Below are 23,054 nucleotides of genomic sequence, written 5' to 3'. Positions count from 1 at the left end.
GCTAACAGGCTGTGTAACCACCAGACCAAGTTTGTGTTTTGTTTTCATTTCACCAAAGTATAAGCCAGAAAATAAAGAAATAATAATTCACACTGAAACAATTTTGCTGGACATTTTTATTTGATGCAGACACTCCTCTATGGTTCATTCAATCGCAGGTTTGACCCAGGGCACAAGGCAGAGGGAGAGAGAGAGTGGGAAATAAATGTTGGATATGGCAGTGGAAGGAAAGGTAGAGATGGATGGTGAGAGCACAGAGAAAGAAGAAAAGCAAATGGGCAGGAGACCCTGTAAAACCGAGTTAACAGATGACCAGACAACAAAAGGTAGAACAAAGCATTTTATTTTCTATTTGGTGATTTAGAATGTCCGATTTGAAATGTGAATCTTGCCAGAGCGCATGAGAAAGGCATGGAGGCTGCCAAAGAAGGCCGCTGTGAGGCGTGAGGCGTCTCTCCAGAGCCACCTTAAGGAGGTGGGATTTTCCTCGCCTAACCTCGGCTCGGGAGCTTCGCGCATGCGCAGCTCCGCTTTCTCTTCCTCCAGTGTCCGCAGGACAGCCGAGAGCCGAGAAGAAAAGCAGAAACTTTCTGCCCTCCCGGGAGCGCCAGACCCTGCGAGCGTCGGCTCCTGATCCGCGAGGCGCTTTGTCCGAGCCCCAGGCCAGCCTGAATCCGTTGCAGCAGCCGCACAGCTCCGAGGGGGAAATGTCTGATCAGGTGAGAGAAACGCTTCCTGCGCCGCTCCTCCAACTTTGCCGTCTGCGTCCTCGCGCGTGGACTAAACTGCCGTTGGCTGCGCGAGGGCGTCCGGGGCTCGCGCGCTGCTCCCTTCAACCCCAGGCAATGCCCCCCCAAAGTGCCGAAGGGTCGTTCTTTTAAATGCCAGGAGGAGTTAAAGGTTAGCTGCTGCTTCTGTGGTCAGCCTGCATTAGGCCCACAGCTCTGGCCAATCCAGGCCACAAGTACCTGGCAGGATGTCAAGAGAGTCCAAGTGCTCAGCACAGGAATAAGCTGTGAATTTTAGTCAACTCCATCTTAAAGGGTTTGTGGACTTTTAGGAACTTGTCCAAACTTAAAAAAAACAACAAAACTCTGCTATGTGAACTGGCAGAACTATTTCCTTTCATTTGTTTTACATCTACTTCTTATTAGCTTCATTAGCCCCAAATTCAAGTTTGAAGTTTTCAAGTTTTATTAAAATTTTTGAGGTGTCGCAATATCATGAATATACATTTGGAAAAAATAAGCTTGATTCACATTAGTCTTTCCTCAGAAGGGAGTCCTTCCCAGAGGTGTCCCCATCCAGTATTGGTCCCTGTGGGACATTCTCCCTACTGCCCCCAGAGAAACAATGGACAGGGGAAACAGTTTTTGTGCCTCTCAATCCTGTGTGCCTGCACCACTTGGAACAGCCTTGGTCGTTTGATCCTCTATCATTTTCATCGCCCTCTATACCTTTTCTAATTCATTTATATATATTTTTAAAGAGAGGTAGAGACTAGTACACAATATTCAAGGAGCAATTATAATATTATCTTATTGTCCATTCTTTTCCTACCAATGCCTACCTTTTATTATTTCTTTCTATCATTATAAGAATAATTTAGTCACACAGACTCTTATTAGTCATAGAGAGATAACTGGCAGAAATTCTACCCTGAGTATCCATGGCAGGGCATTTTCAACCAGAAAAACGTCTATTGGATGTCTTTATCTTTTTTGAATATGAGCCCCAACTCTACCACCAAAAGCTTCTTAAAATAAGTAAGTTTACAGTGCAGCTTTAAATCTTTGGAAAGAGGTTTTAAGCTAAAGTGATGCTGGCAATACAGTAAATAATAATAATTTTTATTTTGTATACCGCCATACCCAGGGAGTTCTAGGCGGTTCACAACAGATAGATTCAGTACAAACAGTGCAGTTGACAACAAAACGAGCAAAGCAATTATGAACAGTAACATGCTGGTTATACATCTACAATTTAAGTAATGCCTACTTGAATTAAATCGTATCCAATATCCCGATGGAATGTGCAGGCTGGATAAATTTTGCCTTTTTAGAACAACTGAAAAAAAATGGTCTTTGTTCAGGCAATTCACACATTAACATAATAATATTGACTGACTGATGGGGGCCCAGATAAGTTTAAATGTTTGATGTTGAAGAGAAAAGACAAGACAAGACTTTTCCAATGAATTTTGTGATTTTTGGTTTTGTTTCACTGTGAGTGTTTTTTTTTAATGTATTTTATTATCTTATATTATGTTTTCTTGGGTTGGAAAGAATAAAGAGCTATTGCTCCTCTTTTTCTGCCACCTTTGTTCTTCCCAAAGAAATTACTCCTGGTATGGAGCACATCTCATTCACAGGACTGAGTAAATCATGTTTGTGTAATAGCAATAATATCAATTTATTCATTCTCTCACGCTGTCTCTTCCCTCCCCCATTCTTATACCAGTTCTCTCTACTTTCCTGCTGTCTTGCTGGTTGTCCACAGATATACTGGGGAACTATACATCTCCGGGGTTTGGAAGGGGCACAGACATGAATCATATAAACTTTATAATGAAACTGGAGGGAGTAGAGCTGAGGGTGTCCTGCTTGCTATTCCAGGCATCGGTCACATTCAGTGATGTCGCTGCTTATTTCTGGAAGGCAGAGTGGGACATTCTTGGAGAGTGGCAGAAGGAGCTGTACAAGAAAGTCATCAAGGAGATTCACAACTTCCTGATGTTACAAGGTAAATATGTCTTTTTTTAAATCTAACACCCAGAAACATAGTGGCACTGATATTCAGGCTGTGGGAGGCTGCCCAGATAACCCCCATGGTGGGCACAAGTGACTGGCACTGAATATCTAGGGATTTTTTTGGCTGCTAAAAGGTTAACTGGCTAAGTTAATATTCTGCTCTGACTGGTTAAGTTTATAGTGGCCAAAGATAGGACCTCTTTAAGTGGTCTGATTTGGCTGCTAAACGTAGCTGTTGAGCGCTGAAAATTGCTGGTTATCACGCAATATAGCTGGTTAAAATTTTAGCTGCTAACTACAAATATTCAGCGGAAATAACCGGTTATCTTACACTGAATATTTGCATGTAACTAGGTAAGCACTATTTAACCAGTCATTGCTATTTCTGGCCAGTTAAATATTCCCGAATATTGGCTGGATTGTATTGTGGGTGTTAATGTTTTGACAGGTAGGAAACATCCACAGAGGTAGGTTTTATGGACACCTATAATTCTGGTCCTAGCAGCTGATGCCATTCCCAAAATGCTGCTGTGATCTGTAACAAAGAAATTATATGTTAAGCTGGAGGCTTTATACAAGATCAACTGAAGTTTCTCTGTTTTATATACAACAAAAACTGATACAGGAGAACAGCAGGGAGGATTTACTTCTCTAATTCCCAACTGAGGACTAATATTTAATGTGTAATTCTGTTGCAAAGTCAAAGGATTCTGTACTAAAGCTGTTGTCCTTTTGTCATGAACTTTGAAGAAGGATGTCGCTCATATTTTTCAACTCCTCCTCTTCGCTGGTGGAGTATAGCTCCCTGTTCAGTTTTTCTTTCTGTAAGAGAACTGAGAAGGTGTGTTCAGATTAGCTCTGCTTCATTGTATTAGTTTTTTGAGATTTTTGAGTTTCAAGAAAGTTCCCATGAGCTATTTTTGGCTTAATTTTACTGGCAGTAGCCATTTTGGATCATTAAGGCCAGTTCATCAGCCTACATTATCTGGGAAACAGTCTCCTGTTTCTGTTAAGGTGCATTCGACTAGATGTATAGCTTCGTTGTGAGCAGAAGCTAGGGCAATCTCTCCAGAGGAAATTTGTAGAGCAGCGATATGATCCTCTCTACACACATTTGTAAAGTTTTACAGGGTGGTTGTTTTGGCAAGTAACTACTCTGCCTTTGGTTCCTCTGTGTTGTGGGCCAGCGCAGTCAGCCTGCCATAGATTTCTGGGACTGCTTTTATACATCCCATGTGTCTAGGATGACACTGGGAAAAAGAGATTATGTCCTTACTCGTCTCTTTTCCAGTAGATAGGTGTGTCATTCTAGACTCCTGCCCTGTCCTTCCTGCACCTGCCTATTGTCTCATTCTGTTATGCTTCTCCAAGTTGTATCTTGGATGCCAGTTGGCTCTTTGGTCCTTGAAGAATACTGTAAAATATGTTTTAGCTCCTTTGATGCTTCTGTTGAGTGTTACTTGTTCTTGGAGTGTTCAAGTGTTCTTGTGTTTGAGCAGAACAGTTGTTTTGTTTGGGAAATTTCCTGGTTTTCTCCCTGCTTTACATAATTCCGATGGAGCTCTTGTTTGCAGTAGAGCTCCCAGTGAAGTAGGAGGGACACAGAAAAAATCCGAAGTGAATTCCTTTTGCATATGACTCGTGGCAATGGGGGGAGATAGGTGTCATTCTAGACAAGCAGTTATCTATTGGAAAAGATATTATCAAGGTAAGGACATAATCTCTTTATCTGAATGTAAACCACTTAGGATATAAGTGGTATATAAATAAATAAATAAAGATTAAATTAAAATTAATCATGTGTCAGACTGCAACTTTCTCACTAAATTTGTTCAAGCAGATACTCGGCTAAAGCTATATGCTGTACACTTTTACAGTTTGCTTTTTTTATTAACAGGTTATTCAATTGTTAATCCTGATGTTATATTTAAGATTAAAAAGGAAGAGGACAAATGTTTCACTCAGCACTGTGAGTTGGAGGGAGATGAAAACTTGAAAGATTCCACCATGGGTGAGGAAATGTTTTGCTTTTCAAGGGATTTCCACTGGGGATGGATCATTAATATGAAATATTTAAGAACTTGAAATCCATTTCCAAATATTTCCTTTTAGATGTATTTGTTTTCTGGTAACAGGCCTTCCAATTGCAACATCTATGTTCACACTAAATATCAAACAAGAGGACGATGACTCCTTCATGGATCCTTCTGAGTCAGAGATGACTGAGGACACTCACCCTCCTGTAACAGGTGAGTATACATTTCCTCCTGGCCATCTTTTCTAGGGGCAGATACCAACCACCATTTAGGACATTAGCAGTAGCTTGGTAAAAAAAAAAAAAGCACCTAATTGGCCATTTCACTGCTGCAGTAAATGGCTTTTTATATATATATATATATATATAATTTCTTTATTCATTTTTAAACTTACATCAAGTGTATAGTAAATATCAACCAAATATAATACAACATCACTTGAAAAATTTTCAATATCATACACCAAGAAGATTTAACCCCCATCCCCTCCCAAATTCATATACAACTAATATATACCACATGAAAATAATATCTTACGACAATCATCTATATATTCTTAATGGAAAAACAAGAAATCCCCCCCCCTCAAATCCACATGTGTATTAAGATTGGGAAAAGTGTAACTTATTCATTACTATAATTTAATAAAGGTCCCCACACATCCTTAAATTTATTATAATAACCTTTTTGAACAGCCAACGCTCTTTCCATTTTATACACATGACAAACTGAAGACCAACAAAAACAATAATTCAGTCTTTTACAGTCCTTCCAATTATGTGTTATTTGTTGGATGGCAACTCCTGTTAATATCAATAAAAGCTTGTCATTATTAGCAGATATTTGACATTTAGCTCTAACACATGGGAAAAACCTGTGTATGGGTGCGCCAAGGCCATTAATTTTTTTACCTCTGCTTAGTCCAAGGACCCCTTACTGCTGGCTCCCAGTGACTGTGTCCCTATCTTGAATGGAGCAGGATGCCTGTGAGGCAAAGGGAGATACCTGATGAAGGTGGGGGGGGGGGGAGCTTAGGGGATGAGGCTGAAAGGCAGAATGGCAAATCTCTTCATCCTGGAATTCTGCATATTTTTAGTATCTCTATGGTTGAAAGGGCTAGTTGGGATACAGAGGCTTCTTCATTGTTGCTGGTAGGGGAGAAGAGGATCATGTTTGGCCATGATATGGCTTGATTAAGCCAAGAAGACATAACGCTACTAAGAGAGGCATACTTAAGATTTTCATTGTTGATGAATTATACAGCAACATATTTTGGATATAATTTTATAAAGGCTTTTCACATGTAAAGACATTTTTATCCAGGGATTATGCACATAAAAGGATGCAGGGTGCAAAGAAGCTACATACTTCTATATGACCCATAGTAGGCATGTACGGGGAGGGGGGGATATTTTGGTAAACTCTGTTCTTTAGCACTCTCCAGACCAGTAGAGGTTAATCTTTACGAATGGGTATATATCCAATCATGACCAGCAGGTGGAGACTGAAAACAAAACTGTGGGACAGTATATAATATACTCCCTTCTCTATTTACATCAGTCTTCTTTCAGTCTCCAGCAGGTGTTGAGTGATCTGTACCCATCTCCCTTGGGAGGGCTGTTGGAATTTGTTTAGGGGGTTTCTAGTCCCTGTTTTTGGCCGGACAGAGCTTGGGCGGGCCCTGTTTGGGGGTCCGTCCGACCTCGGGGGTGTCAAACCCAGCGGGTCTCGAGCGGGGTCCCTCCCCCCACTTCCTCCACCTCCCCACATTTTTTTAGAGGAGCCTCAGCAGTAAGCCTTGCCCCCTAAATCAAGCAAGGCATATTGCTTCGAGAGCCTGTGGAGTCTGTTCTGTAAAAAAAAAAAAAAAAATCCTGAGGTAGTGCCGGTCTGAAGGGTGTTTCCCTTTAAGAAAACTGTATTTTACTGTATTTTTTCATCTAACCGGCACTTTTTTTCTAGCTAGGTCGCGTATGGAGCAATTGTGCCCTTCTCCGGGGGAGTGGGACACAATTAGGTCCAGCCGCGAGGCACTCGCGGCCGGCCTGAACTCGGCGGTTTGGGTCGGTGAGGTGGTGGAGCTCCGTCGGCAGCGGCTGCAGGCGCCCAGAGCTCCCCGCCGATGGTGCCTAGCGAGTCGGCTGGGAGCAGTGGGGAAGCCCGGTCTTCCCCAACCGCCCACAGAGGGATTCGCTGAAGGATTCCCTCTCAGCTGATTTTTTGACAGCTGATGCCGACTTGCCTGTTTTAGCGGCTGGGACTGTTCAGCCTTCTCAGCTGCTACAGGCCATGGAGGGAGCATTTTTAGCGGGAACTTCGCCATTTTCTCTGTCTGGCCCCTCCATTTTGTCTGCAACCTCAGGTGACCTTCCCCCTGTATTGCAAACACAGGGGCAGGTTTCAGCAGGGACCCCTGCTGGGGCAGGGAGTCCCTGGGGACCCCCAGGGGTTTTTTGTCCCCAATTTAATTTCTTTCTTTGTGCAGACAATTGGGGGTCCCACGTGCACCTGGGGGGTTTCGGGGGTGGTTTTCCCTCCGCGCCCCCTATGGCTTGCCTCCCTCTTTTCGTTTGGCGTCCCCTCTTCCTCATCCAAGCGCCCGCGGGGGGGCTTGGATTGCGAATTGGTGGTCGGAGGAGCGTGTTGGCATGGTTGAGGACCTGGCTGCTTTGGCGGGCTTCCAGGATCCTCTAGAGGGGACGCCCGCTGGCAGCGGGGCGGCGGTTTTCCCGTCTTCCAGAGCAGATGCATCCGTGGTGCGCTTTTTATTCAGAGGGATGAGCTTTTAGACCTGATGTAGCAGGTCTCCTTGGTGCTGCATTTTCGAAGTTGCGCCACCGGAGACCCCGCGTATGGGGGCCCCTCTGCTTCAAGGGGTCTGTCCTGTTTCCCGCTCTTTTCCTGTGCTTCAGGATTTTCGGGATTTTGTGTTGGTGCAGTGGCCTACGGGCGCCGTTTCGTTTGGTGTGCGCCTTGGCTCATGGATATCCCATCCCGGAGGGGGATAGGGCTACCTTAATTACGCCAATGGGGGACGCGGTGGTCTCGGCACTTCCTAAGCGGCATACCGTGCCTGTTATGGACGGATCTGCTCTTAGGGTCTCTGAGGAGCGTACGTTAGAGACACTTCTTAAGTATAATTTTGATGTCTCTGCCTTGGGGGTCCTGGCAGCTATTTGTGTGGGGCTGGTGGCTCGCACCGTGTTTCGGTGGTCTGAGCATGTCCTGGATCGTGAGTCTGATGACTGGTCCTTAGTGGATCTGGAGGTGGTGAAGTTTGAGATGACTGCCTCGTTCCTCTCGGTTGTTCTTTGTGACTTGGTGCTGCTAAGTCTGGGTTTTTTGGTGGCCGCACGCTGTACCTTGTGGCTTCGCGCTTGGTCGGCGGTTGCCGCATCCAAAATTGAACTTCCCAAAATTTCCCTTTCGGGGGTTGTTTTTTGTTTAGAGAGGACTTAGATCCGGTGGTTCAGACTCTGACGGACCCGGAGGTGCCCCGTCTGCCTGAGGACCGTGCCCGCCCGGCTTCTTGGGTTGGCATTGCCCGGGGGCGTCTGCGGGAATTTCGCAAGTTTTGCCTGGGGCATGGGACTGCTTCTTTCCAGGCTTCCGGTTTTTCCCCGGGGTCGGTTGGCTTAGCGCATGCAGTCTTTTTCAGGGGGCCCGTCGGGGGGCTGGGAGTTTCCCCCCTGGTTCCCCTGCTGCCCGTCCTGCACGATGTCTCTTTGCCGGCACCCCCTTTGGTTCCCGGGGGTGCCCGGCTTCGCAACTTGTTTCCAAAGTGGGCCAAGATCACGTCCGATCAGTGGGTCCTGGTGGTGGTGCGGGACGGTTATGTACTTGAATTTTATCCGCTCTCTGCCGGATCATATCTAGCCTTTCCATGTCAGGTGGCATGGGAGTCGCTAGCTTTTCGCCAGACCCTTCAGCGCTTGCTAGATCTCTAAGCAGTTGTCCAGTGTCCCCTCAGGAGTGCGGTATCAGCTGGTACGCCATTTCCTTTATGGGGCCCTAAAGGGAGGGGACCTTTCGGCCCATCCTTGGTTTAAACTGAGGTCAACAGGACTCTCAGAATTCCCTTTTATTCGCATGGACACACTGCAGTCTGTCCTTCTGGCGGTTCAGCCGGGGGAGTTCCTGACTTCTCTCGCTCTGGCGGAGGCCTACTTGCCTGTTTCCATTCGGGCCGCTCCTCAGCTCTTTCTTTGCTTGGCGATATTGGGTCTGCACTATCAGTTCTGGGTGCTTCCCTTGGGCCTGGCCACGACTCCCCGGACGTTCGCCAAGTTGATGGTGGTCGTCACGGTGGCATTGCAGTCAGAGGGCATTCTGGTGCACCCCTTCTGGGATGACTGGTTGTTTCGGGCGAAGTCGTTGCAGGAGAGCGCCCGAGTTACGGCTCGGGTGGTTGAGTTTCTCCGGTCACTGGGCTGGGTGGTCAACCTTTCCAAGAGTCGGTTGGTCCCCGCTCAGTATCTGGAGTACCTTGGAGTTCTGTTCGACACCTCCTTGGGGAAGGTCTTCCTTCCAGAGGCCCGGGTAAGCAAATTGCAATCTCAGATTCGCCTTCTTTTGGCGTCCCGGTGTCCTCGGGCGCAGGATTTCCTCCAAGTCTTGGGGTCGATGGCAGCGTTCCTGGATGTTGTGTGGTGGGCCCACATGTCTCTTCAGTATGCTCGGCTCCATAGATGGTCACCCCAGTGGCTCAGTTTGGAGGTCCCTGTCCCTCTGTGAGGCTTGACGCGCTGCAGTCTTCTTTGGTGGCTCCAGACCTCTCATCTGGTCCAGAGGATGAGTCTGGACCTATCGCAGTGGACGGTGCTTCTCTCGGATGCCAATCTCCTCGGTTGGGGGGGCTCAGTGTCTAGGGGCACCTGGTCCATGGAGGAGGCATCCTGGTCAATCAACATGTTGGAGACCAGAGCCGTCCCTCTGGCGCTATTAGCCTTCCGCTCCCGCTTGAGGGGCAAGTCGGTCAGAGTCCGGTCTGACAATGCCACAGCGGTGGCTTATGTCAATCGTTGAGGCACCAAGAGCGCTCAGGTGGCGGAGGAGGCGGCTCGGCTCATGCTTTGGGGCGGAGTCACGCCTTCTGGACCTCTCGGCCTCTCACATGGCCGGGGTAGAGGTTGTTCAGGCGAACTTCCTCAGTCACATCTTAGATCACAGAGAGTGGTGTCTCAGCCCTGTGGCTCTTCAGTTGATAATGCCGGCTTGGGGTCAGTCCCTGATGGACCTGTCGGCCTCGAGTGGCAAGGCCAATGTGTTCCGCTTCTTCAGTCGTCGCAGGGATGGACTGGCCGAAGGTCTGGATGCTCTGGTTCAACCATGGCCAACAGAGGGGCTGTTGTGCAGGTTCCCTCCGTGGCCATTAGTGGGCAGAGTTCTTCTCCGCATTGTTCGCCATCCGGGTCTGGGGGTTCTGGTGGCTCCAGATTGGCCTCGACATCCGTGATACGCAGATCTGGTGACACTCTGGTGGCGGATCCTCTTCCTCTGCCTCCCTTGGACGACCTTCTGGCGCAGGGTCCCATTCCCATGTTCGACCCGTCTCCCTTCTGTCTTACGGCTTGGCTTTTGAAAGGGGTCGCCTTGGTAAGAAGGGGTATTCAGATAGGGTGATTTCTACACTCTTGGGGTCCTGGAGGCTTTCTACCTCTCAGGCTTCTGTGTGGATTTGGCACTTCTTTGAGGGGTGGTGCCAGGTACGGGGAGTGGTCTCTCTTCGCGTTTCTGTGCCTAACTTCTTAGAGTTCTTGCAAGATGGCATGGATAGAGGCCTGGCTTCGGCTTCTCTCCGGGTTCAGCTTGTGGCCTTGTCAGCCTTTCGGGGGTTTGTGACGGGTCAGCGTTTGACAGCCATTCCTGATGTGATTCGCTTTTTGCGGGCGGCCAAGGTGCTCAGGCCTCCCGTGCGGTCCTCTATTCCCTCTTGGAATCTCAGTCTGGTTCTCTCTATTCTGATGCACCCGCCCTTCGAACCGTTGGGCGGCTGCTCTTTGAAGGACCTTCTTCTGAAGACGGTCTTTTTGGTGGACATTTCTTCCGCTAGGCGTGTTTCTGAGCTACATGCTTTCTCTTGTAGGGCTCCCTTCTTGGAGTTTTCTAGGGAGCAGGTTGTCTTGAGGCCTGTTCCTTCCTTTTCTGCCAATAGTAGTTTTTTCCTTTTCGTGTCAATCAATCTGTGGTCCTCCCGGTCTTGGGTAGTTGGGAGGGCTCTTCTGAGCAAAGTCAGCTGAGCATGTTGGATGTTGGTCGGGTCCTTCGCTCTTATGTGCACCGGACCCAGGAGATCAGGAAATAAAATCATCTCTTTGTCCTTCTGACTGGTCCTCTTAGGGGGGCTGGCGCTTCTAGGGCTACTATTGCATGCTAGATCAAGGAGACTTTTGCTTCCGCTTCTCTTCTGGGGCAGCAGCCCGTTCCGGAGTTTCTCAAAGCTCATTCTACTCGGGGTCAGGCGGCTTCTTGGGCTGAGTCGTCGCTCGTGCCTCCAGTGGACATTTGTACGGCTGCGGTTTGGTCTTCCTTGTTTTCCTTTGTCAGACTCTTTCAGGTAGATGTTCTGGCGCGTCAGGACGCAGTGTTCGGTGTGTGTGTTCTGGTGTCGGCCCTTCGGGGGTCCCGCCCGTGTGAGGGACTGCTTTGGTACGTCCCATTCGTAAAGATTAACCTCTACTGGTCTGGAGAGTGCTAAAGAAGGAGAAATTAGGTTCTTACCTGCTAATTTACTTTCTTTTAGCTTCTCCAGACCAGTAGAGGTCCCCACCCTGTGGTGCTTGGGGCTGTTTCGCGGGCAGTTTTTGTTTTTTGCTGCGGGTTCTAGTATTTTTCTAGGGCCGGGGAGAATTAAAGAACAGCGGCTGTGGTTCGGCTGGCTTAGCTGGCGAGCTGTGGGGACATTTTCCTTCTGGTATTTCTCCTCTGCATTTTCCAACAGCATTTGGGTATGTTATTTGTTACTCCTGTTCGGAGTATTGTTTTCTTTCTGTTTTCCAGTTCTTAGTTCTGCTTGGCTATTCAGCAGACTGATGTAAATAGAGAAGGGAGTATATTATATACTGTCCCACAGTTTTGTTTTCAGTCTCCACCTGCTGGTCATGATTGGATATATACCCATTCGTAAAGATTAACCTCTACTGGTCTGGAGAAGCTAAAAGAAAGTAAATTAGCAGGTAAGAACCTAATTTCTCCTTCTAACTTTATCCAGTTCTAACTGGATGCTGGTCTGAATATCAGCCGGCACTCAGTTAACCTTTGGATGACAACTGAGACCTGGATATTTCAATGCCAGGAGCCACATATGCCCCAGCATTAACTATCTGGTGTCAGTCCAGCCTGGGCTGAATATAAGACAGATTAAATTTATACCAAAGGCCTATAATTACATAAACCCAAGGGTTCCAGATCACTGGTAATATTTATGCCCAAGTACATTACATTACATGAGAAATTTCTATTCCGCCAATACCTTGCGGTTCAAGGCGGATTACAAAAGATTTATGGTTGGACTGTTACAAAAGGAGATCTGTACTGTACATTATTTTCTGAGTGGCCCTTTTAAAGAGGAAAGCTTTTTTAATTGACTTTTCCTCCTTAGTATTCAAATAGATTTTCAGAATATCACATTTACTACTATAGATTTTAAATGCTCACACTTCTCTCCTGCAAACAGGAAGTGATATCAGAGGGAGGGCTGAGGCCAGCGTGAGCATTAGAGAGAGAGATCCCGTTTGCTGCCATTGACAACTAGAAGAGATACAAGGGGTAGGGAATGCATTTAAGAGACTCCCCACTGCTGTATATCAGGCCTAGTGAGTTTTAAAATGGGCTGAATCAGACCAAGGACTCCATCGAAATGAATGTCCCCAAAATATGGCTCATTCCATTTCTATTGGAAAAAGAGTTCACATTTCTGTAGCATAGAAACTTAGGGGGGAATATTCAGCCTATGTCGGTACATAAGAACATAAGAATAATCTTACTGGGTCAGACCAATGGTCCATCAAGCCCAGTAGCCCTTTCTCACGGTGGCCAATCCAGGTCTCCAGTACCTGGCCAAAACCCAAGGAGTAGCAAAATTCCATGCTACTGATCCAGGGCAAGCAATGGCTTCCCCCTGTCTTGCTCAATAACAAGACTGGAAATTTCCTCCAGGAAATTGTCCAAACCTTTCTTAAAACCAGCTATGCTATCCACTCTTGCCACAACCTCTGGCAATGCCAGAGCTTAACTATTCTCAGAGTGAAAAAAAATTCCTCCTATTGGTTTTAAAAATATTTCCCTGTAACTTCATTGAGTGTCCCCTAGTCTTTGTAATTTTTGACGGAGCAAAAAATCGATCCACTTGTACCTGTTCTACTCCACTCAGGATTTTGTAGACCTCAATCATATCTCCCTTCAGCTATCTCTTTTGCAAACTGAAGAGTTATATCCTCTTTATCATCTTGATCACTCTTCTTTGAACCTTTTCAAGTCCTGCTGAATGCTCTTTAACTTAATGATATAGGGAGAGGCTGGTTAGTGGAGTGGTCAAGTACCACTGAATATTTGGTGGATGGCCAGCTTGGTGGGATTTAACTGGACAGGAGACTCTCCTGCCTGGTTAGACTCTTCTAAATATTAACTCCTTAGAGCACTGTTCTTCATTGCAAGGTCAGCGAGCCAGTGGCAGCCCATGGGAGCCCCTTGTGTGGCTTGCAGCTCCTCACCAGGTTCCAAAGACCCCCCTCACTTCAAACTACAAGGAGGGTGCTGGCGCAGCAGCGATTCTCCAGCGCTGCCAGTGGCCTCCTCTGTATTGAAAAGAAGCATTTTAGCAATTGTGCTGCAATTGGATCATGTGTTGAAGAATGTTTCATGCTCAAAACTATTGTACTTAATTCTGTAAGGGATGCAGTTTTAAAACTAGAGAGCATACTAGTCAGTGTAATGTTTTGTCTTTTAGCAGCACATAATGAAGTACTATTACTAGGAGAGTGAAGTGTTCAGGGTTGTAATTTTGTTTGAAAATGATGTTGCAAGATCCTGTGTGGGATGGAAGAATGTCGTTCCTAGTGTTGAGTTACTGTTGTAAGATCTTAAAAATGGAATACAGGGCAGAAGTATTCTTTGCTTTAGAAATGTATTTATAGAAATATTTATTTTTTGTGTATTGAATAGAAATTAAGTGAAGCAGTAGTTCTTTTATGGCACCGTTGTTGTTCTACATGTCTTAAGTATCATTTAAGTAGTCTCAACTCAGGTCCAAACCATGGCTCCGAGTGTTTCATTTGACCTGAAGGGAGAAGTGTCAGAGGAGCAACATGGTCTAGCATTGTACTTAGGGTATTATTCCATAGTGTAATTTGTTCATTCAGAGGGAGCCCTTTAAAAGTTTTGATAAGGAGCCTCATATTTGATTTGATTTGATTTCTATAGTAAGTAGTTTTAAGTCCCTCGAATAGGAAGGTGAGAACTTAAGGCTAGATTCATTAAGCCTTCGGATCTGATCCATGGTTGGGGGGCTGATTCACGACGTGTCCTCATGCAAATTATTACACTCGGAGGGATGCCCCAAACCGACCACACAGATCACTGAAGAGCGATCCAGACACATTCGCAGACCATCTTCTTTGCCTATAGATGGTCTGCGCATGCTCTCCGCGCAAGCTGGAAGAAACTTTCACAAGTCCATGTTTTAACTACTTACGTCCATCTAAACTCGGGAGGGGGGACCAATCTCTGCATATTCTGCATGTTTTAAAAGGAGACCGAAGTCCGTGCTGCCCCTACTCTCCTGCTCTCTGCCACCCTTCCCCACATTGCAGCCCCACTTTAAACCCGTGGGTTTAAAACCACAGGCTCGCACTGCGGGGAGGGGCGGCAGAGAGCAGGGTTTTTGCTGCAGGGCAGGGATTTTAGGGTGTTAAACTGATCATTGAAGTACTATAAAGGCAGAGTGAAAAATCCAGAGTGGATTCCTTCTGCAACCATGTGACTAAAGAGAAATAACCCTAATGTCTAAATGTCTCACCTATCTACTGGAAAAGAGCTTACCAGAGAAAGTACATAATATCTTTTTTTTTGTCACTCCCTCTGTAATTCTCTACTCCAGTTGTCCTGTTTGTCTGATTAGATTGTAAGCTCTGTCAAGCAGGGATCATCTCTTACATAGTTAATGTAATGTACTGCGTACATCTGACAGCTTTTTAGAAATTAATGCCATACTTGAAAACTGGCTATTTTGGGGGTGTTCAGGGTTGAAGTTGGCACTTGGTAGTTGGTTAAGTGCTGATATGCAATACATAACTGGCCAGGCTAATTATATAAATAGGAATGAAGCCTCAATGTAAATATAAAATGAGAATTGTACATGTGGCCGATTAAATAAGTGACAAGGTTATGCATTCAGTCTGCCTGGTTGTTCATTGTATTTCAGATTCAGCATTTCTTCAGCACTCAGAAGTTCCTTTTCTTGCTGCCACTGTTTCTTCCTTCTCTCTTTTCTGCTAATAATTTGGTATTGGAAGCCTTCTAGTGGAGAGCTGAGGATATTTCCCATCTTGCCTCATAAAATCCAAAAAGTTAGAATTTGGTGCCAAGCAAAATCCAATTTCTAAGGTGTGGTAGCTGGATGGTGGAAATTTTTGGAACATAGTAGCAGTTTGTGATTCTTGAGGAAAAGACCTGCCCACCCCAGTATTAGAATGACCAAAATACAAGTAGAATGAATTTGCACCCTTCATAGCTCTGTAGTGTTGACAGGTCTTATATAAACAGCACAGTAGTGAGATCATTTGCACTGGTAATACAGCTCTGGGACAGCTTTCCTAAACATAACTATCTTTTCCCATACTAGGCTGCCCCAATGTCAAACCTGACATTTTAATCAGATTTAAGGAACGGAGATTCAAGACTGAGCCCCAGGAACCTGAGGAAAGAGAAGACCTGTCCATCTCGGATGAATGTGAGGAACTACAGGAAGCAGGTGATGTAGCTTGGTTAAACTTGGCGATGGGACAATCCAAACTCCCCTCTTTGTAGTGAGGTTCATTACTATCATGGTATGCACAAACTAGCCCATTTAGAGACATTGCACCCAAAGGAAACGTATCTTCTTTGGACAGGCATATTGAAACTTGGGCATTATAATCAAGACTCTACTTCTAACCCTTATTCTAGTGCATTAGGTATGTCATTCTGGACAGTAGGGTTTTCTCCCCGTGCTTGCAGGTTTTCTCCCCATTCTCGCAGGTTTTCAACTCCTACTCCAGAGGGCTCTGCTGCCCCCTTCAGTTTTTTCTTCTACATGTGAGCCAAAAGGTATCTTTCTGATCTGCTCTGTGTATTACCTTATTTTTTGTATTTTTCATATTTTTTTGTGGCTATCGGTGCACCAGAGGTCCCCAGTGAGGGGACAGCTCTGCCTGCATGGAGAAGAAGCAGCCGGCAGGTTAATCCCTTGGGGATCTGTTTGGCCAGCCTGCAGAATCTATTGTTGGAGCTCGGGATCTGTCTGTATCTCTAGTAGCTTAGCTCGCTTACCAAATTGCAAGGGCTTGAGCGCAGGCTGTTAGGCAACCACAGGGGACTCAGCAGGCCAGTGTACCTGCTACAATTTCTTTGTTTCCCCTCCCCCTTTGTGTGCACAGTTCAGCAGGATTGACGGCTCAAAGATCTTGGTGTTTGGAGGACTGGCTTCGTGAGGCAGGGATTCTTCCAGCTACTTCTTCGATCGGGGGGGGGGGGGGGTCTGAAAGACCTGATTTTGAAGGTTTCTGCCACAGAACAAGAAATATCCAAGAAGAGACAAGTTAATTTAATCATGTATTTTTAATGGGTATAACTAATGGGCAGAGTGGATGGACCGTTCAGGTCTTTATCTGCCATAATTTACTATGTTACTATGTATCCTTTGGGATCCCCACCTCTAAATTCCTGTTTTCTGAGATAGTTTTACTTTTAGTTTAGGTGTTTTTGAGCCATTCTTTGGTGCCAAAATGCTGCCGCAGTGGCCATCTTGGATTTCCTGGTTTAAAAACTAGAGAGATCCTGAGGGGGGGGGGGAGTTGTGTGTGGGATTTTGTAAAACAAAAATTTGAGCTTGTTTGCAGTTTCTTTTGTGCATTTGCTTGATTTTCTTGTTGAGCTCAATAAAATATATTTGAACATAAAAAATTAGAGAGATTGGTTTTCATTTTTCTGATAGGCAGCCCAGATTATGATCCACATGGCACAGTAGAGATCCTGAAAGTAGAAGATTTTCAAGTTCGGGAACACCAGCTGGATGATGAAGAGGAGGATACTGATATCAACGATGGTGAGCATAAAATCCCTCTATATTAAAATCCCTGCTGCGCACTGTGAAATATCTCTAAATGTACACATACAGGATGAATTGTATTACTAGGCCTCAGTTAAATTATTACTTACAGGGCATTTCTATAAACAGATGCCTAGAAATACACACCACTTCCATGCATTATTGGTACCAAAAATCATCATGGCCAGGCCTATGAGCACTATGTGCTATTGTCAATTGGTGCCTGCAAGGGGGGGTGTATTTGTGGATGGGGCTTTGGTGGGTCACCAAACCCCATGTAGAACTTAAAGAATACTGTTAGTTGGGTACATTACATTACTGATTTCTATTCTGCCATTACCTTGCAGTTCAAGACGGATTACATAAGAGTTGATACAAAGTTACAAGATATATAAGGGATTACATAAGAATTGTCGAGAACTTAATGAAAATACATGTTGGGTAATTTGAACATTTTAGATTTGATAAGGGGTAGAGAGTGTGGTAGATGGAGCTTGGGAAGGAATTGGTCGTGTTAAATAGGTTTTATGTATTTTTTGAAGAGTAGAGTTTGTTTCTTTTTTGAAGGTTTTGTAGTCTGTGGTCGAAGACAGCACATTAGTGATTTGTCTGTCTAGTTTTGCTGCTCTGGTGGCTATTAGGTTGTCATATAGTTTTCTTCGTTTGACATTCTTGGTTGGTGGATGTGTGAATAGTGAGTGGGTTCTCCTGCGTCTGGTTGAGGTGGATTGAATTAGTCAGTTGTTCTAGTAGGTTGGGCTGTCTCCGTTAATAACTTTGAATAGTAGGCAATAGAATTTGTTTTTTGTTTTTTTTAAATTTCTTTATTCAGTTTTGCATATTACAACAAGTGTATCAAAAAATTAATATGATCTTATAAATACACACATAAGTAGGCAATAGAATTTGAAGTGTACTCTTGCTTGAATTGGGAAGCCAGTGTGAGTCGTAGTATGCCTCTGTGATGTGGTCATATTTTTTCAATGAGTAGATGAGTCTTAGGGCTGTATTTTGTATTGTTTGTAATTGTTTTATCATGGTTGCTGGGCAGGGGAGGTATAGTATGTTGCAGTAGTCCATTAGTCCAAGGTGTGCCCACTGAACAGCAACCATTGACTGGTGTAAATGATCATGCCTAATTTGTTGCGCCAAAGCCTGTTTGCTAGTATTCTATACCAACTTAGGTGCACCTAAATGCCATTATAGAATCAGTATTAAGCCCATCCCATTATAGAATTTCCCCCTAATTCTATTAAGGCATATGGGGACAGACTTAAAGATCTCAATCCGTATACTTTGGAGGAGAGGGGAGATATGATGGAGACATTTAAATACCTACATGGCGTAAATGCGCATGAGTCAAATCTTTCATTTGAAAGGAAGCTCTGGAATGAGAGGGCATATGATGAAGTTAAGAGGTGATAGGCTCCGGAATAATCTAAGGAAATACTTTTTTACAGAAAGAGTGGTAGATGTGTGGAACAGCCTTCCAGAAGAGGTGGTGTAGACAGAGACTGTGTCTGAATTCAAGAAAGTCTGGGATATGCAGATCCCACCTGCCTATCCCAGGCCCTCTTGAATTCAGACACAGTCTCTGTTTCCACCACCTCTTCCGGGAGACTGTTCCACGCTTCTACCACCCTTTCTGTAAAAAAGTATTTTCCTTAGATTACTCCCGAGCCTATCACCTCTTAACTTCATCCCAAAAGGGGGTAGAAAAGTGGGTATGTCTTATGGAGCAAATATAACGATTTACACCCCCCACCTGTGGTCCAGGAGTTGCTGGGCTGGAGTGGAGGCGTGGAGCATCGGTGGCAGAAGTGGAGCGGCTCGTTTCCTTCCAAAGCAAGGTGACTTTTTGTGCGCCGTTTGAAAGTGCTGGCAGAGTCAACTTTTTTCTTTCTCCTGTCCATGATGGGTGAGGAGAGCAGGGGCGCTCCGAAGCCGCTTCTTGTATTCCTGCGCTGAAGTCGGTGCCAGGAACGAGTTCCCCTTTCTCCTCCGACAAGGGCAGCAGAACCGGGCGCGTGCAATACCATGGCTAGGGGCTTGTCCCCTCCCCCCCACCACCCCGATCCGCGGGCAGGGTCCCAGCTCTGATGTCCAACATGGATAAAACACATTGTTCCCTTTTCTCCCTCATGCCTACACGGAAAGGGCATCCCCTGCATGTCTTTCATCTTCGGGAAGTGCTGCCAGGAGAAGTTTTCTGGTGGTGCATGAGTCAAAAAAAAATGATAGGCGATGCACCTGAACCAAATGAATGAGGTGACTGGAAATTAAAACAGCTGCAAGCTACATAAAAGAGCCAAAAAGATCAGAGATCAGGGGGTGGGGAGAGCTGAGGCAGGAGAGAGTGGGCATCCCTCCCTCTTGCTGATTATTTTTTATTTTAATTTTTTTTCCAGCATGGGGAGTAGCAGAGGTGAGGGGGTGGGTTGGTTTGGCAGGTGGATTTGTGGTGGCAGGAGGGAGTGGGAAATCCCTCCTGCTGAGTTTTTTTCTAAGGGTGGGGAGGGGGAAGAAGAGGGGAGGGGGGGATCCTAGTAAGGGGGGGTCAGTTCAGCTCAGCAGGGGGGTTGCAGCGGCAGCAAGAGGGAGTGGGCATCTCTCCTGCCTCTCTTTATTTTTCTTCTGGGGGAGAGCTCAACCTTTTTTTTTTTTTCTTTTTTTTTTTAAATGGGGCAAATATTGTGCATGTGCACAACATCTGTGCCATTAAAAAGGAAAAAAAAGCCCCAAACAATTGTGGCAGGAGGCCCTCCCAGTAGAAATATGCACAGAACTTTCTTATACAAAATTTAGATCGCTTATAAAGACCCATATATTTTGCCAAGCATTTTCAGTGAATCACTAGGCTAGTGAATAGTAGGAGTACTAAATATGGTAACTGTTGAATTTTTTTTCCTGCTTTCCTGTTGAATTGTAGTTCTTTTCCTTTCTGATATTATGTGCACCACCTTGATGATTTAAGCCAGGGATCTCAAAGTCCCTCCTTGAGGGTGGCAAACCAGTCGGGTTTTCAGGATTTCCCCAATGAACATGCATGAGATTTATGTGCATGCACTGCTTTCAATGTATATTCATTGGGGAAATCCTGAAAACCCGCCTGGATTGCCGCCCTCAAGGAGGGACTTTGAGATCCCTGGGTAAGTGAAGGGTGTTTTATAAGTTCATATTAAACATTAAACTCTAAACTATACAAAGCTGACAACTTCAGCTGCCTAATTGTAAGGTGCATAGATGCCTGATTTAAAATATTTTTTAAATAATGGAACCTTGGTGTCTAGATGCTGCTCTAGAACAGGTTCTCCCCACGCTATATCAGGGCTCTTACAAGGAGGCTCCCTCTTATAGAATCGTTATCCTACTACCACAGGGGTTATAAATCTGAATATTCAGCATTGATAGCCAGCACAGAATATCTAGGTTCAGTGGTGACCGGTGCGTCTGTCAGGATAGTTAACTGGGTAAAGTTTAGAGAGCCTTTTTACTGTCCTTATTTTATATGGATAGTTATATGATTTGTAAACTGAATATTGCTATTAATCGGTTTAACTCCCGGTTCTGCCTTTACTGTGCCACTGTTCTTGCCCTAGCGTTATCTGGATAGTGCCAAGGCCAGGACTGAATCTCTGTATGGAACAGTTTGGTGGTCCCACTCCCCACAACTGACAGTCTCTCTCACCATGGCAGACCACCTTCCTCCCCTTTGCGTAGGACTGATAGGTTGAAACTGAGGATGTGTAGGGAAGGGCTGCTCTCCTGTACATGCTCAGGTTTTGTGCATATATGGAAGGGGGACCAGAACAGTGGCGATCCACAGAAGGCACCGCTGACTGCCAGGCCATAGGTGCAGAACCACATTTGCTGGTGGAACAAGGGGTCCTGTGCAGCCACCTCATTGTCCTTGCTTAAGGCCGGCCCTGATCAAGATAGCACAGATGAATATTATTACAGACTATCTAGGTATTGCCACTGAATTATCAGCATATAACCATAGCTAAGGCAAATATCCAGATCGTAACTGGGAGTTCTTTGAATAATTTCTTTTGAAAATCAGGCCCAGAGTGAAGGGAAACACTGCAGAGACTGCAAGTACAGGTTGATGCACAGAACCAGCAGGATGAGATCTGACATTCTTTTCCTCTGTGGCCTTCATATGCATTCCACTTTCTGTTATAGGTCATATAGAGCCTTAGTCATGCAAATATTTTTATAAATAATCATATGTGGATGGTTCTTTATATATACTTCTCAGTAACTGTATGAATATTGAACAGATTTTCATATTTATCTAACAGATGATGAATTCTGGAACAGCAGTAAGAGGCAGAAAGTGATTAGACAACAGCGAAAGGGAGGGAAATCCATAAACCCCAGCAAAGACTGCGTGGATCTTTCAGCTGACTGTGAAGGAAGTATCAGTAGGGTAACACTACACAGAGTGAAAAATAAAGCCCAAAAAGAAGAGAGACCCAGCACATACAGTGCAGAAGCAAGAAATCCCAATCGTCGTCAAAATCTTGTGCAAACTGAGAAATTAACTGAAGAAGAGAAATCATTTCAGTGTCCTGAATGTGAGAAAAGATTTAGTAGGAAAGCAGGTCTCAGGGAACATAAAAAACTTCATCGACAAAACAAGCCTTTTAAGTGTGGTGATTGTGAAAAATGTTTTACATATCGATCACAGCTTACAATACATCAGAAATTTCATGAAGGACAGAAACCATTCAAATGTTCTGAATGTGAGAAATGTTTCTGGCGGAAAGGCCATTTGCAACAGCATGAAATTATCCACACTAGAGAGAAACCTTTCAGATGTTCTCAATGCACTAAATGTTTTCGTCGTAAAGGCCACCTGAGAGATCACGAAATGACCCATATACTTCCACCAAGAGAGAAACCTTTCAAATGTCCTGTATGTTTTAAATGTTTTCGTCATATGGACAACATGCGAAGCCATGAAAAAGTCCACATGGGAGAAAAACCATATAAATGTTCTGAATGTGATGCCAGTTTTCTTTATATAAGCAGCATGCGACGCCATAAAAAGATTCACACAGAAGAAAAGGGATCTGATGATCACGATATAAAATTCATCAGTGAAGCTGGTGAATACTTGTGCATTCCCTAGGATGAGAGAGCAAAGTTCTCATTCCAAGTCTTGTTGAATTTCTTTACAAGGTGAACCCACTGCATAAGGCCTTTGCCTATCTCAGCAAGCTGGGAAAAATAAAACTACAAATTAGCTGCACATTGCTTAGGATGAAAAGTTGCTGGTCATTTAAGCACTAGAGCTAAATCTGACACCCAAGTTAAAAACTGATCAGTAAAGTTAACAAAGCCATAATCTGCATCAAAGAACCATCTCTTGATAATCACATAAATCAACTGAATACAGTTTTGTTCAGCAATACCCATTATTGAGAGAATCCTGCAGGTAAGAACAGAAAGGCAGAAGTATTTTCTGCAGTATGTTCCTGTTGCACAGATGCAGAGGAGTTTACATCTCATCATGGTGGAAAGATTTCCCTCTGACTGTGAGACAGACTGGTTATTGCTTACTATGTGCCTCTGCTGCTTTTTACTGTTTCTCATACTTACATTTTTGTCTGTACAAAGTCTTACATAATGAGTATTTTCTGATGTTTGTACTTAAATTCATTGTTTTGTTTCTAGATGCTATAATTGTGTTTTGGGATACCTGTCTACAGCGGTGAAATCATAAATTCTAAGGATTTGCCCTTTTCCTCTTTTGGCTTTCCCCTCATTCTCTTTATCTTAATGGCTCTATTAGATAAATCTCACTCCTTATAGATTCTCTTTTTATATTAGATGTTTACAATCTCAAATTAAGATGGAGCAGGTGCTAGAGGAGCTGGAGAAGATAGATTATCCTAGGACAAGCAGGCAGCATATTCTCACATATGAGTGACGTCACCGACGGAGCCCCGGTAAGGA

The 23,054-nt window shown here is 44.8% G+C and overlaps 1 protein-coding gene across 1 annotated transcript; it reads left to right on the top strand.

The window, feature by feature from the left end:
• Nucleotides 1-480: 480 nt before the first annotated feature.
• Nucleotides 481-22,846, top strand: LOC117348890 (zinc finger protein 85-like). Its single transcript, XM_033921502.1, has 7 exons — nucleotides 481-719; nucleotides 2,616-2,742; nucleotides 4,648-4,761; nucleotides 4,886-4,999; nucleotides 15,627-15,755; nucleotides 16,977-17,087; nucleotides 21,395-22,846. Exons 1-7 carry the CDS (start codon nucleotides 708-710, stop codon nucleotides 22,225-22,227), a joined length of 1,440 nt encoding a protein of 479 aa, XP_033777393.1. The 5' UTR covers nucleotides 481-707; the 3' UTR covers nucleotides 22,228-22,846.
• The last annotated feature ends 208 nt before the right edge of the window (nucleotides 22,847-23,054 follow it).

This window comes from Geotrypetes seraphini, chromosome 15 (assembly GCF_902459505.1).
Source record: "Geotrypetes seraphini chromosome 15, aGeoSer1.1, whole genome shotgun sequence".
NCBI classification, from domain to species: Eukaryota; Metazoa; Chordata; class Amphibia; order Gymnophiona; family Dermophiidae; genus Geotrypetes; species Geotrypetes seraphini.
The sequence above is the reverse complement of the archived record's forward strand: the minus strand, read 5'-3'. Positions and strand labels throughout refer to the sequence as shown.

Excerpts from the sequence above, each read along its gene's own strand:
- LOC117348890 (XM_033921502.1), top strand. Across the intron at positions 2,743-4,647 it reads CAACTTCCTGATGTTACAAG|GTTATTCAATTGTTAATCCT; the intron begins GTAAATATGTCT and ends TTTTATTAACAG. Across the intron at positions 17,088-21,394 it reads GGATACTGATATCAACGATG|ATGATGAATTCTGGAACAGC; the intron begins GTGAGCATAAAA and ends TTTATCTAACAG.